General features: G+C 42.2%; 1 protein-coding gene across 2 annotated transcripts in view; it reads left to right on the top strand.

Moving 5' to 3' along the window:
• The window catches only part of LOC311122847 (dual specificity calcium/calmodulin-dependent 3',5'-cyclic nucleotide phosphodiesterase 1A-like), an 84,207-nt gene that overhangs the window by 9,942 nt on the left and 59,643 nt on the right, over positions 1-14,622 (top strand). For both annotated transcript variants that reach the window (XR_014612505.1, XM_084197163.1), the window contains exon 2: positions 7,901-8,060. Coding sequence is in view for 1 of the 2 variants with exons in the window: in XM_084197163.1 (XP_084053289.1) it covers positions 7,901-8,060 (160 nt within the window). In the remaining variant the exon portion in view is untranslated. The remainder of the gene's footprint in view (positions 1-7,900; positions 8,061-14,622) is intronic.

Here is a 14,622-nt window from a genome sequence, read left to right on the forward strand (position 1 = left end):
CATTCTTTGCGGTTTTACTTCAGTGCCTTATTGCAAACAGGATGAATGTTTTGGAATATTTTTTATTCCGTCATTTAGGTTAGTATTGTGGAGTAACTACAATGTTGTTGATCCATCCTCAGTTTTCTACTATCACATCTATTAAACTCTGTAACTGTTTTAAAGTCACCATTGGTCTCATGGTGAAATCCCTGAGCGGTTTCCTTCCTCTCCGGCAACTGAGATATCTTTGTAGTGACTGGGTGTATTGATACACCATCCAACGTGTAATTAATAACTTCACCATGCTCAAAGGGATATTCAATGTCTGCTTTTATTTTTAATTTTTTACCAATACGTGCCCTTCTTTGCGAGGCATTGGAAAACCTCCCTGGTCTTTGTGGTTGAATATATGTTTGAAATTCACTGCCCGACTGAGGGACCTTACAGATAATTGTATGTATGGGGTAAAAGAGGTAGTCATTCAGACTCATGTTGCATTCAGAGTCCTTGCAACTTATTATGTGACTTGTTAAGCACATATACAGTGGGGGAAAAATACTTATTTTCCACCATAATTTGCAAATAAATTCATTAAAAATCCTACAATGTGATTTTCTGGATTTTTTTTCCTCAATTTGTCTGTCATAGTTGACGTGTACCTATGATGAAAATTACAGGCCTCTCTCATCTTTTTAAGTGGGAGAACTTGCACAATTGGTGGCTGACTAAATACTTTTTCCCCCCACTGTATATTTTATATATATTTTTGTCATGGGCAAAGAAACTCAAAAGGGCTGATTATATTAATTAACAATAATTTTAATCAGATTGTGCAGACTGTGCAAACAGATCCTCAAGGAATATGGATCCTTTTAAATATGCTATTGGACCAAAAACAGATCTGGATAATTAATCTATAGGCCAAATAATGATCATCCACACTTAGCAAATATATAGAATAATCTATTGAGCTCACAAGTAACAAATTAATCTATTATTATGGTGGGAGATTATAATACGGTTTTAAGTACCTCAATGGATCGTAAAGGAAATCACACTACAAACTATCACCCTCATGCACATAATGAAATCGCGAATATCATGAATATATTGGAACTAGTGGATATATGGAGGCTTAAATATCCTGACCTAGTGAGATATACATGGAGGAGGCTCAATCAAGCTAGCCATCTTGATTACTTCCTGGTCTCAATCTTGCTGGCATCAAAAGTATTCATAGGAGCTAGAATGCAATCGGACCATTGGTTTGTAGAGCTGGTGTAACCGAGTCAGGTTTGTAGGCCTCCTTGCAATAAGTTGGGTGAATTTTGGCCCATTCCTCGTGAAAGAGCTGGTGTAACTGAGTCAGGTTTGTAGGCCTCCTTGCAATAAGTTGGGTGAATTTTGGCCCATTCCTCCTGACAGAGCTGGTGTAACTGAGTCAGGTTTGTAGGCCTTGCAATAAGTTGGGTGAATTCTGGCCCATTCCTCCTGACAGAGATGGTGTAACTGAGTCAGGTTTGTAGGCCTCCTTGCAATAAGTTGGGTGAATTTTGGCCCATTCCTCGTGACAGAGCTGGTGTAACTGAGTCAGGTTTGTAGGCCTCCTTACAATAAGTTGGGTGAATTCTGGCCCATTCCTCCTGACAGAGCTGGTGTAACTGAGTCAGGTTTGTAGGCCTCCTTGCAATAAGTTGGGTGAATTTTGGGCCATTCCTCCTGACAGAGCTGGTGTAACTGAGTCAGGTTTGTAGGCCTCCTTGCTCACACACGCCTTTTCAGTTCTGCCCACAAATGTTCTATAGGGTTGAGGTCAGGGCTTTGTGATGGCCACTCCAATACCTTGACTTGGTTGTCCTTAAGCCATTATGCCACAACTTTGGAAGTATGCTTGGGGTCATTGTCCATTTGGAAGACCCATTTGCGATCAAGCTTTAACTTCCTGACTGATGTCTTGAGATGTTGCTTCAATATATCCACATAATTTTCCTTCGTCATGATGTCATCTATTTTGTGAAGTGCACCAGTCCCTCCTGCAGCAAAGCACCCCCATAGCATGATGCTGCCACCCCCGTGCTTCACGGTTGGGATGGTGTTCTTCGGCTTGCAAGGGACCCCCTTTTTCCTCCAAACATAACGATGGTCATTCCGGCCAAATAGTTATATTTTTGTTTCATCAGACCAGAGGACATTTCTCCAAAAAGTACGATCTTTGTCCCCATGTGCAGTTGCAAACTGTAGTCCGGCTTTTTTATGGCAGTTTTGGAGCAATGGCTTCTTCCTTGCTGAGCGGCCTTTCAGGTTATGTCGATATAGGACTCATTTTATGTGGATATAGATACTTTTGTAAATTTTTCCTCCAGCATCTTCACAAGGTCCTTTGCTGTTGTTCTGGGATTGATTTGCACTTTTCACACCAAAGTACGTTCATCTCTAGGAGACAGAACACGTCTCCTTCCTGAGCGGTATGACGGCTGCGTGGTCCCATGGTGTTTATACTTGCGTACTATTGTTTGTACAGATGAACGTGGTACCTTCAGGCATTTGGAAATTGCTCCCAAGGATGAACCAGACTTGTAAAGGTCTACATTTTTTTTCTGAGGTCTTGGCTGATTTATTTTGATTTTCCCATGATGTCAAGCAAAGAGGCACTGAGTTTGAATGTAGGCCTTGAAATACATCCACAAGTACACCTCCAATTGACTCAAATAATGTCAATTAGCCTATCAGAAGCTTCTAAAGCCATCATTTTCTGGAATTTTCCAAGCTGTTTAAAGGCACAGTCAACTTATTTAAACAGTGAGAGACAGAATAACAACAAAAAAATCCAGAAAAACGCATGTCAAAAATTTTATAAATTGATTTGATTTTTAATGAGGGAAATAAGAATTTGACCCTCTCTCAATCAGAAAGATTTCTGGCTCCCAGGTGTATTTTATACAGGTAACGAGCTGAGATTAGGAGCACACTCTTAAAGGGAGTGCTCCTAATCTCAGCTTGTTACCTGTATAAAAGACACCTGTCCACAGAAGCAATCAATCAACTCTCCACCACGGCCAAGACCAAAGAGCTCTCCAGGGATGTCAGGGACAAGATTGTAGACCTACACAGGGCTGGAATGGGTTAAAGACCATCACCAAGCAGCTTGGTGAGAAGGTGACAACAGTTGGTGCCATTATTCGCAAATGGAAGAAACACAAAATAACTGTCAATCTCCCTCGGCCTGGGGCTCCATGCAAGATCTCACCTCGTGGAGTTGCAATGATCATGAGAACGGTGAGGAATCAGCACAGAACTACACGGGAGGATCTTGTCAATGATCTCAAGGCTGCTGGGACCATAGTCACCAAGAAAACAATTGATAACACACTACGCCATGAAGGACTGAAATCCTGCAGCGCCCGCAAGGTCCCCCTGCTCAAGAAAGCACATATACAGGCCCGTCTGAAGTTTGCCAATGAACATCTGAATGATTCAGAGGAGAACTGGGTGAAAGTGTTGTGGTCAGATGAGACCAAAATCGAGCTCTTTGGCATCAACTCAACTCGCCGTGTTTGGAGGAGGAGGAATGCTGCCTATGACCCCAAGAACACCATCCCCACCGTCAAACATGGAGGTGGAAACATTATGCTTTGGGGTTTTTTTCTGCTATGGGGACAGGACAACTTCACCGCATCAAAGGGACGATGGACGGGGCCATGTACTGTCAAATCTTGGGTGAGAACCTCTTTCCCTCAGCCAGGGCATTGAAAATGGGTCGTGGATGGGTATTCCAGCATGACAATGACCCAAAACAAACGGCCAAGGCAACAAAGGAGTGGCTCAAGAAGAAGCACATTAAGGTCCTGTAGTGGCCTAGCCAGTCTCCAGACCTTAATCCCATAGAAAATCTGTGGAGGGAGCTGAAGGTTCGAGTTGCCAAACGTCAGCCTCGAAACCTTAATGACTTGGAGAAGATCTGCAAAGAGGAGTGGGACAAAAGCCCTCCTGAGATGTGTGCAAACCTGGTGGCCAACTACAAGAAACGTCTGACCTCTGTGATTGCCAACAAGGGTTTTGCCACCAAGTACTAAGTCATGTTTTGCAGAGGGGTCAAATACTTATTTCCCTCATTAAAATGCAAATCAATTTATAACATTTTTGACATGCGTTTTTCTGGATTTATTTGTTGTTATTCTGTCTCTCACTGTTCAAATAAACCTACCATTAAAATTATAGACTGATCATGTCTTTGTCAGTGGGCAAACGTACAAAATCAGCAGGGGATCAAATACTTTTTTCCCTCACTGTATAAGTGAAATAATCTGTCTGTAAACAATTGTTGGAAAAATTACTTGTGTCATGCACAAAGTAGATGTCCTAACCGACTTGCCAAAACTATAGTTTGTTAACAAGAAATGTGTGGTGTTTTAATGACTCCAACCTGAGTGTATGTAAACTTCCGACTTCAACTGTAGCTACAGCAGTTCCCCTTATTGTATGAGTCACTTTTAAATGTACTTTTAGAGGCCATTCAATACAATACTCATCATTAAATAAAAGCAGTTTAGGTCAAAAGAGATCAGACTAGTAAAGGAAATAGAGGCAGGTAGATGGTCGTCATGGAAACCGGACTATAGAGGCACAAAATAGGTTAGAGAAAAAACAAAAAAATTGGAGGATCTTATTCAAGAACAATCAAGTGTAATTTATTACAAAAATAAAACAAATTGAATGGAAAATTGCACAGCATTTTTCTTGAATCTTCATCATAGAAATGCTACCAAAACGAATTTACAGAAACTCGTTAACAAATAATGGAGTCATCCATGATTCACCAAATGATATTTTGAAAGAGGAAGCAAAATATTTTAAGCATACGTTTTCTTTTCAGTTTCATCCATTCCGCTGAATGATGAATAACGGTGATGAATGATGGATTTATTTCCTAATAATAATAAAGTAAAATTAACAGTACAGAAAGACCTGTGTGAAAGACCTGTGTGAAAGACCTGTGTGAAAGACCTGTGTGAAGGACCTGTGTGAAAGACCTGTGTGAAGGCCCTGTGCGAAGGCCCTGTGTGAAGGACCTGTGTGAAGGACCTGTGTGAAGGACCTGTGTGAAAGACCTGTGTGAAGGCCCTGTGTGAAGGACCTGTGTGAAGGACCTGTGTGAAGGACCTGTGTGAAGGACATGTGTGAAGATCCCAGTGTGAAGGACCTATGTGAAAGACCAACTTCCAGAGGAGGAACCTCTTGAGGCAATTACATATTTTCCGTCTGGAAAAACACCAGGGCTTGAAGGTGACCAGCAGAGGAATATCAGACCTTTTTTGATCTACTTAAAGATCCATTATTAGCATGTTTTAACTATAAAACAAGGCTGTCTGTTGTCTCCATATCTATTTGTTATGGCCATTGAAATGCTAGCTATTAAAATCAGATCCAACAATAACATCAAAGTGGTTAGAAATCAAGGGGTGAAAAACTAATAATGTCAATGAATGCCGATGACTGAAGTCCGCAATCTGGATCCCTGCACAGTCTCATTGAAGATCTAGATCACTTTTGTAGCCTCTCTGGACTAAATCCTAATTATGACAATTGTACCATATTACGTATTGGATCATTAAAAGACACAGTGTTTACACGACCTTGTAGTGTACCAATACAATGGGCTGATGGTGAAGTAGACATACTTGGTATTCACATCTCAAAAAATATTAATGAACTTAACACAATCAATTTCAATAGAAAGTTTGCAAAAATAGATACGATTCTGCAACCATGGAGAGGTGAATACTTGTCTATTTATGGGAAATCACGTTTGATTAACTCTTTGGTCACAGTTTACTTACTTACTAATGGCGCTGCCCATTCCAGACGACTCTTTAAAAAAATCATATGAGCAAAAAGTATTTCACTTTATTTGGAACGCTAAGCCAGACAGAATTAAACATGCCTATTTATATAATTAATATGAGTTTGGGGGACTAAAATTATGAAATATTAAAGCATTAAACCTCCCACTAAAAGCTTCACTCATACATAAGCTTTATTTAAACCCGAACTAGTTCTCGTATTAGTAGTATTAAGTATTAAGAAAGGCTCATCATTTTTTCAAAAATTGCCTTTTTGCCTTTACACAGACTACAACTTCTCATTTTCGACTAATTGAAAATGAAACTTTGTTTAAAGTATCACTCTTTCTTAAACAAGCCATACAAAGCTGGTTACAATTTAAATTTTATCCTCCAGAAAATATAGAATAAATATTACGACAAATATTATGGTTAAACTGAAATATACTGATTGATGAGTTTGATTTCTTATTTTTTAAAGTTTTATTGTATTATATGTCTTCATGATATTATGAATAGAAATGGTGGAGTTATGTCATATATGCAGCTATCGAAAATATATGGGAATGTCTGCTCAATCCAAACTTATAACCAACTGATTGCAGTATTACCGCAAAAATGGAGGAGGCAAGTGGAAGAGGGAGAAGGTAGGGAACTTGTTTACCTGCCATATATTAAAGATACAAATTGGCTGAAAATGATTGGCATAAATAGAAAAATATACCAGTTTCATTTGAGGACAGAAATGTTGCCAGCTGCACCATACAGGCTGAAACATCAATGGGAAGAGATTTTCGATGTACCGATTCCATGTCACATTGTATATGAACTGATACTAAAAACAATACTTAATTCAACATTTCAAGTTTTTTAATTATTATACAAAATTCTTGCCACCAACAGAATGCTATATATACAGTATCTCACAAAAGTGAGTACACCCCTCACATTTCTGTAAATATTTGAGTATATCTTTTCATGTGACAACACTGAAGAAATGACACTTTGCTACAATGTAAAGTAGTGAGTGTACAGCTTGTATAACAGTGTACATTTGCTGTCCCCTCAAAATAACTCAACACACAGCCATTAATGTCTAAACCGCTGGCAACAAAAGTGAGTACACCCCTAAGTGAAAATGTCCAAAAAACAAGAAACGGTGGTTGCAGTGGGCAAAGGATGAAAACACTGGACACTGGAGAATTGGAAAAACATAGTCTGGTTTGATGAATCCCGGTTCCTGCTGTTTCACGGTGATGGGAGGACTAGGGTATGGAGAAAACCAATGAGTACATGCATCCATTTCAGGCTGGTGGTGTGATGGTGTGGGGTGTGTTTTCATGGCACACATTGGGCCCCTTGATAAAAGTGGAGCAACGTTTGAATGCCACAGGATATCTGAACATTATTGCCAATCAAGTGCATCCCTTCAAGTCAGCAGTGTATCCATCTACGAATGGATTTTTTTTCAGCAGGATAATGCCCTACGCCACAAGGCTAGGATTATCCAGGAATGTTTCCACGAACGTGACAGTGAACTTATATTACTGCAGGGGCCTGCCCAGTCACTAGATCTCAATCCAACTGAGCATCTGTGGGATGAGATGGAACGAGCTATTCGGAGTAGAGATCCACTACCAGCCAACTTGACACAACTGTGGGAAGCATTGGAGTCAACATGGCCCAGCATCCCTGTGGAACGCTTTGATACCTTGTAGAGTCCATGCCCCGACGAATTGAGGCTGTTCTGAGAGAAAAGGGGGGTGCAACTCAATATTAGGAAGGTGTTCCTAATGTTTTATAAACTCAGTGTATATACACATCAATTACATAATACATGAAACGCAATCACAAAACATGAAAAGCAATACACAATCATATGAAACAAACACATTCTTCGGTAAAAAGGCTCTCTAACAACCGCCTGAATTGCCCTAGAGGCACTAACTCAACCAACTTTAACGAGTTTTGGAGATAATTAAACATGAGAGGCACAAAAAAACTAAAAGCAGATTAACGGTTGCCTACCTATCACGTACCAAAGTGTTGAATCTGACAGTGTCACCTAAACCCTACAGGTTCCAAGTCCCAGAGTGCATTGTGGTCACCCATGGCGGCAGGGATTGGCATGAGAGACAGAGAGACGAAGGTTCTAGACCTTCGTAGCCCCGAGGAGGTCCTGGCTGATGAATTTCCTGCTTCTATCGGGCCAGACGCCACAGAGAAGACTGCTACCAGGTCAGCCTATCAAACATCAGGTCCGGTGTTATATAGACTACCTGGAAGACTGCTATCAGGTCTGGTGTTATATAGACTACAGAGAAGACTGCTATCAGGTCTGGTGTTATATAGACTACAGAGAAGACTGCTATCAGGTCTGGTGTTATATAGACTACAGAGTAGACTGCTATCAGATCTGGTGTTATATAGACTACAGAGAAGACTGCTATCAGATCTGGTGTTATATAGACTACAGAGAAGACTGCTATCAGGTCTGGTGTTATATAGACTACAGAGAAGTCTGCTATCAGGTCTGGTGTTATATAGACTACAGAGAAGACTGCTATCAGATCTGGTGTTATATAGACTACAGAGAAGACTGCTATCAGGTCTGGTGTTATATAGACTACAGAGAAGACTGCTATCAGATCTGGTGTTATATAGACTACAGAGAAGACTGCTATCAGGTCTGGTGTTATATAGACTACAGAGAAGACTGCTATCAGGTCTGGTGTTATATAGACTACAGAGAAGACTGCTATCAGATCTGGTGTTATATAGACTACAGAGAAGACTGCTATCAGGTCTGGTGTTATATAGACTACCTGGAAGACTCCTATCAGGTCTGGTGTTATATAGACTACAGAGAAGACTGCTATCAGGTCCGGTGTTATATAGACTACCTGGAAGACTCCTATCAGGTCTGGTGTTATATAGACTACAGAGAAGACTGCTATCAGATCTGGTGTTATATAGACTACAGAGAAGACTGCTATCAGATCTGGTGTTATATAGACTACAGAGAAGACTGCTATCAGATCTGGTGTTATATAGACTACAGAGAAGTCTGCTATCAGGTCTGGTGTTATATAGACTACAGAGAAGACTGCTATCAGGTCTGGTGTAATATAGACTACAGAGAAGACTGCTATCAGGTCTGGTGTTATATAGACTACAGAGAAGTCTGCTATCAGGTCTGGTGTTATATAGACTACAGAGAAAACTGCTATCAGATCTGGTGTTATATAGACTACAGAGAAGACTGCTATCAGATCTGGTGTTATATAGACTACAGAGAAGTCTGCTATCAGGTCTGGTGTTATATAGACTACAGAGAAGACTGCTATCAGGTCTGGTGTAATATAGACTACAGAGAAGACTGCTATCAGGTCTGGTGTTATATAGACTACAGAGAAGTCTGCTATCAGGTCTGGTGTTATATAGACTACAGAGAAAACTGCTATCAGATCTGGTGTTATATAGACTACAGAGAAGACTGCTATCAGATCTGGTGTTATATAGACTACAGAGAAGTCTGCTATCAGGTCTGGTGTTATATAGACTACAGAGAAGACTGCTATCAGGTCTGGTGTAATATAGACTACAGAGAAGACTGCTATCAGGTCTGGTGTTATATAGACTACAGAGAAGTCTGCTATCAGGTCTGGTGTTATATAGACTACAGAGAAGTCTGCTATCAGGTCTGGTGTTATATAGACTACAGAGAAGACTGTTATTAGATCTGGTGTAATATAGACTACAGAGAAGACTGCTATCAGGTCTGGTGTAATATAGACTACAGAGAAGACTGCTATCAGGTCTGGTGTAATATAGACTACAGAGAAGACTGCTATCAGGTCTGGTGTTATATAGACTACAGAGAAGTCTGCTATCAGGTCTGGTGTTATATAGACTACAGAGAAGTCTGCTATCAGATCTGGTGTTGTATAGACTACAGAGAAGACTGCTATCAGGTCTGGTGTAGCTCAGTTGGTAGAGCATGGCGTTTGCAATGCCAGGGTTGTGGGTTCGTTTCCCACGGGGGGGCCAGTACATAGCCTACAGCTGTGTCTGTCTGTCAGGAGCTCATTGGTCTGCAGCATAGCCTCCAGCTGTGTCTGTCTGTCAGGAGCTCATTGGTCTGCAGCATAGCCTCCAGCTGTGTGTAATACCTGTCCTCCTGAGTGGCGCAGTGGTCTAAGGCACTGCATCGCAGTGCTAACTGTGCCACTAGAGATCCTGGTTAGAATCCAGACTCTGTCGCAGCCGGCTGCAACCGGGAGACCCATGGGGCGGTGCACAATTGGCCCAGGGTAGGGGAGGGAATGGCCGGCAGGGATGTAGCTCAGTTGGTAGAGCATGGCGTTTGCAACGCCAGGGTTGTGGGTTCGATTCCCGCGGGGGGCCAGTATGAAAATGTATGCACTCACTTAACTGTAAGTTGCTCTGGATAAGAGCGTAAAATACTTGTTCTCCCCACTATATATATATACAGTGAGGGAAAAAAGTATTTGATCCCCTTCTGATTTTGTACATTTGCCCACTGACAAAGACATGATCAGTCAATAATTTTAATGGTAGGTTTATTTGAACAGTGAGAGACAGAATAACAACAAATAAATCCAGAAAAACGCAAAATATTTACTAAATAAATAATGAGGCTATATACAGGGGGTACCGGTACAGAGTCAATGTGAAATAACAGTAGCGAGGCTATATACAGGGGGGTACCGGTACAGAGTCAATGGGAAATAACAGTAGAGAGGCTATATACAGGGGGTACCGGTACAGAGTCAATGGGAAATAACAGTAGGGAGGCTATATACAGGGGGTACCGGTACAGAGTCAATGTGCAGGGTACAGGTTAGTCGAGGTAATATGTACATGTTGGTAGGGGTAAAAGTGACTATGCATAGATAATAAACAGCGAGTAGCAGCATGTAAATAGTCCTGGTGGCAATTTGATTAATTGTTCAGCAGTCTTATGGGGGTAGAAGCTCTTAAGGAACCTTTTGGACCTAGACTTGGCGCTCCGGTACCGCTTGCCGTGCGGTAGCAGAGAGAACAGTCTAAGACTTGGGTGACTGGAGTCTTTGACCATTTTTTTCCTCTGACACCGCCTAGTATAGAGGTCCTGGATTGCAGGAAGCTTGGCCTAGTTAAATAAAAAATTAATAAAAAATAAAAACACTCAAACTACAACTACCATATGGCATGTCTCTAGACACTCCAACAATCCAAAACTACAACTACCATATGGCATGTCTCTAGACACTCCAACAATCCAAAACTACAACTACCATATGGCATTTCTCTAGACACTCCAACAATCCAAAACTTCAACTAGCATCTGTCCTTGTGTACAGTGTGTATTGTAAAGCCTTCTATAGATGTTATAAATGTATCCATCTGTCTCTACATGTCTAGAGGACCATGCAGATTTAAACGGTCTGTTTAGAAGGTTCTTCAGTCTGGGTGTCAGGACGCCCTCTGGTCTGTCTGACTCTTCTCAACACGCATTCAGACCCACAGAAACACCCACAATAACACCCACAGAAACACCCACAGTAACACCCACAGAAACACCCACAGAAACACCGACAGTAACACCCACAGAAACACCCACAGAAACACCCACAGAAACACCCACAGAAACCCCCACAATAACACCCACAGAAACACCTACAGAAACACCCAAAGAAACACCCACAGAAACACCCACAATAACACCCACAGAAACACCCACAGTAACACCCACAGAAACACCCACAATAACACCCACAGAAACACCCACAATAACACCCACAATAACACCCACAGAAACACCCAAAGAAACACCCACAGAAACACCCACAATAACACCCACAGAAACACCCACAGAAACACCCACAATAACACCCACAGAAACACCCACAGAAACACCCACAGAAACACCCACAGAAACACCCACAATAACACCCACAGAAACACCCACAGTAACACCCACAGAAACACCCACAATAACACCCACAGAAACACCCACAGTAACACCCACAGAAACACCCACAATAACACCCACAGAAACACCCACAATAACACACACACAGAAACACACACACAGAAACACCCACAATAACACCCACAGAAACACCCACAATAACACCCACAGAAACACCCACAGACACACCCACAGAAACACCCACATAAACACCAACAGAAACACCCACAGAAACACCCACAGAAACACCCACAATAACACCCACAGAAACACCCACAATAACACACACACAGAAACACCCACAATAACACCCACAGAAACACCCACAATAACACCCACAATAACACCCACAGAAACACCCACAATAATACCCACTGAAACACCAACGGAAACACCCACAGAAACACCCACAGAAACACCCACAGAAACACCCACAGAAACACCCACAGAAACACACACAATAATACCCACAGAAACACCAACGAAAACACCCACAGAAACACCCACAATAACACCCACAGAAACACCCACAGAAACACCCACAGAAACACACACACAGAAACACACAGAAACACACATTAAACAGCTGGCTGTATTTTGACAAACACAACCCCACCCCTTCCCCTTGCTGTCCTAAGGTGTCCATAGCAACTAGTGTTTATCAGAGGATTGATTCTGATTGGCTCAAACACAACTAGTGTTTATCAGAGGATTTATTCTGATTGGCTCAAACACAACTAGTGTTTATCAGTGGATTGATTCGGATTGGCTCAAACACAACTAGTGTTTATCAGAGGATTTATTCTGATTGGCTCAAACACAACTAGTGTTTATCAGTCTTTGTCCATAGAATAATGTAGACCAGGGATCTGTTTGAGTCTATGCTCATAGAATAATGGAGACCAGGGATCTGTTTGAGTCTTTGTTCATTGAATAATGTAGATCAGGGATCTGTTTGACTCTTTGTTCATAGAATAATGGAGACCAGGGATCTGTTTGAGTATTTGTTCATAGAATAATGTAGATCATGTGGCTCACATCAACAGCATAATCCCAGAAACCCTAGACCCACTTCAATTTGCATACCGCCCCAACAGATCCACAGATGATGCAATCTCTATCGCACTCCACACTGCCCTTTCACACCTGGACAAGAGGAACACCTACGTGAGAATGCTATTCATTGACTACAGCTCAGCATTCAACACCATAGTGCCCTCTAAGCTCATCACTAAGCTAAGGATCCTGGGACTAAACACCTCCCTCTGCAACTGGATCCTGGACTTCCTGACGGGCCGCCCCCAGGTGGTAAGGGTAGGTAACAACACATCTGCCACACTGATCCTCAACACGGGGGCCCCTCAGGGGTGCGTGCTCAGTCCCCTCCTGTACTCTCTGTTCACCCATGACTGCATGGCCAGGCACGACTCCAACACCATCATTAAGTTTGCCGACGACACAACAGTGGTAGGCCTGATCACCGACAACGATGAGACAGCCTATAGGGAGGAGGTCAGAGATCTGGCCGTGTGGTGCCAGGACAACAACCTCTCCCTCAACGTGACCAAGACAAAGGAGATGATTGTGGACTACAGGAAAAAAAAGAGGACTGAGCACGCCCCCATTCTCATCGACGGGGCTGTAGTGGAACAGGTTGAGAGCTTCAAGTTCCTTGGTGTCCACATCACCAACGAACTATCATGGTCCAAACACACCAAGACAGTCGTGAAGAGGGCACGACAAAGCCTATTCCCCCTCAGGAGACTAAAAAGATTTGGCATGGGTCCTCAGATCCTCAAAAAATTCTACAGCTGCACCATCGAGAGCATCCTGACTGGTTGCATCACCGCCTGGTATGGCAACTGCTTGGCCTCTGACCGCAAGGCACTACAGAGGGTAGTGCGTACGGCCCAGTACATCACTGGGGCAAAGCTCCCTGCCATCCAGGACCTCTATACCAGGCGGTGTCAGAGGAAGGCCCTCAAAATTGTCAAAGACTCCAGCCACCCTAGTCATAGACTGTTCTCTCTGCTACCGCACGGCAAGCGGTACCGGAGTGCCAAGTCTAGGTCCAAAAGACTTCTCAACAGCTTCTACCCCCAAGCCATAAGACTCCTGAACAGCTAATCATGGCTACCCGGACTATTTGCACTGCCCCCCCACCCCATCCTTTTTACGCTGCTGCTACTCTGTTAAGTATTTATGCATAGTCACTTTAACTCTACCCACATGTACATATTACCTCAACTACCTCAACTAGCCGGTGCCCCCGCACATTGACTCTGCAACGGTACCCCCCTGTATATATAGGCTCCCTACTGTCACTTTATTTTACTGTATATATAGCCTCCCTACTGTCACTTTATTTTACTTCTGCTCTTTTTTTCTCAACACTTTTTTTTGTTGTTGTTTTATTCTTACTTTTTTTGTTTAAAATAAATGCACTGTTGGTTAAGGGCTGTAAGTAAGCATTTCACTGTAATGTCTGCACCTGTTGTATTCGGCGCATGTGACCAATAAAATTTGATTTGATTTGATTTGATTTGATCAGGGATCTGTTTGAGTCTTTGTTCATGGAATAATGGAGACCAGGGATCTGTTTGAGTCTTTGTTCATAGAATAATGTAGACCAGGGATCTGTTTGTGTAACACCCTGGCTCTGGGACTCTATATGTTGAGCCAGGGTGTGTTCTTTCTATGTGGTGTATTTCTATGTTGGGAGTTCTAGTTAGTTTATTTCTATGTTGGCCTGAGTGACTCCCAATCAGAGGCAACGAGTGTCAGCTTTTGGCTGGTTGTCTCTGATTGGGAGCCATATTTAAA

Source organism: Coregonus lavaretus (genome assembly GCF_964263955.1).
Source record: "Coregonus lavaretus genome assembly, contig: HAP1_SCAFFOLD_444, whole genome shotgun sequence".
In the NCBI taxonomy this organism is placed as follows: Eukaryota; Metazoa; Chordata; class Actinopteri; order Salmoniformes; family Salmonidae; genus Coregonus; species Coregonus lavaretus.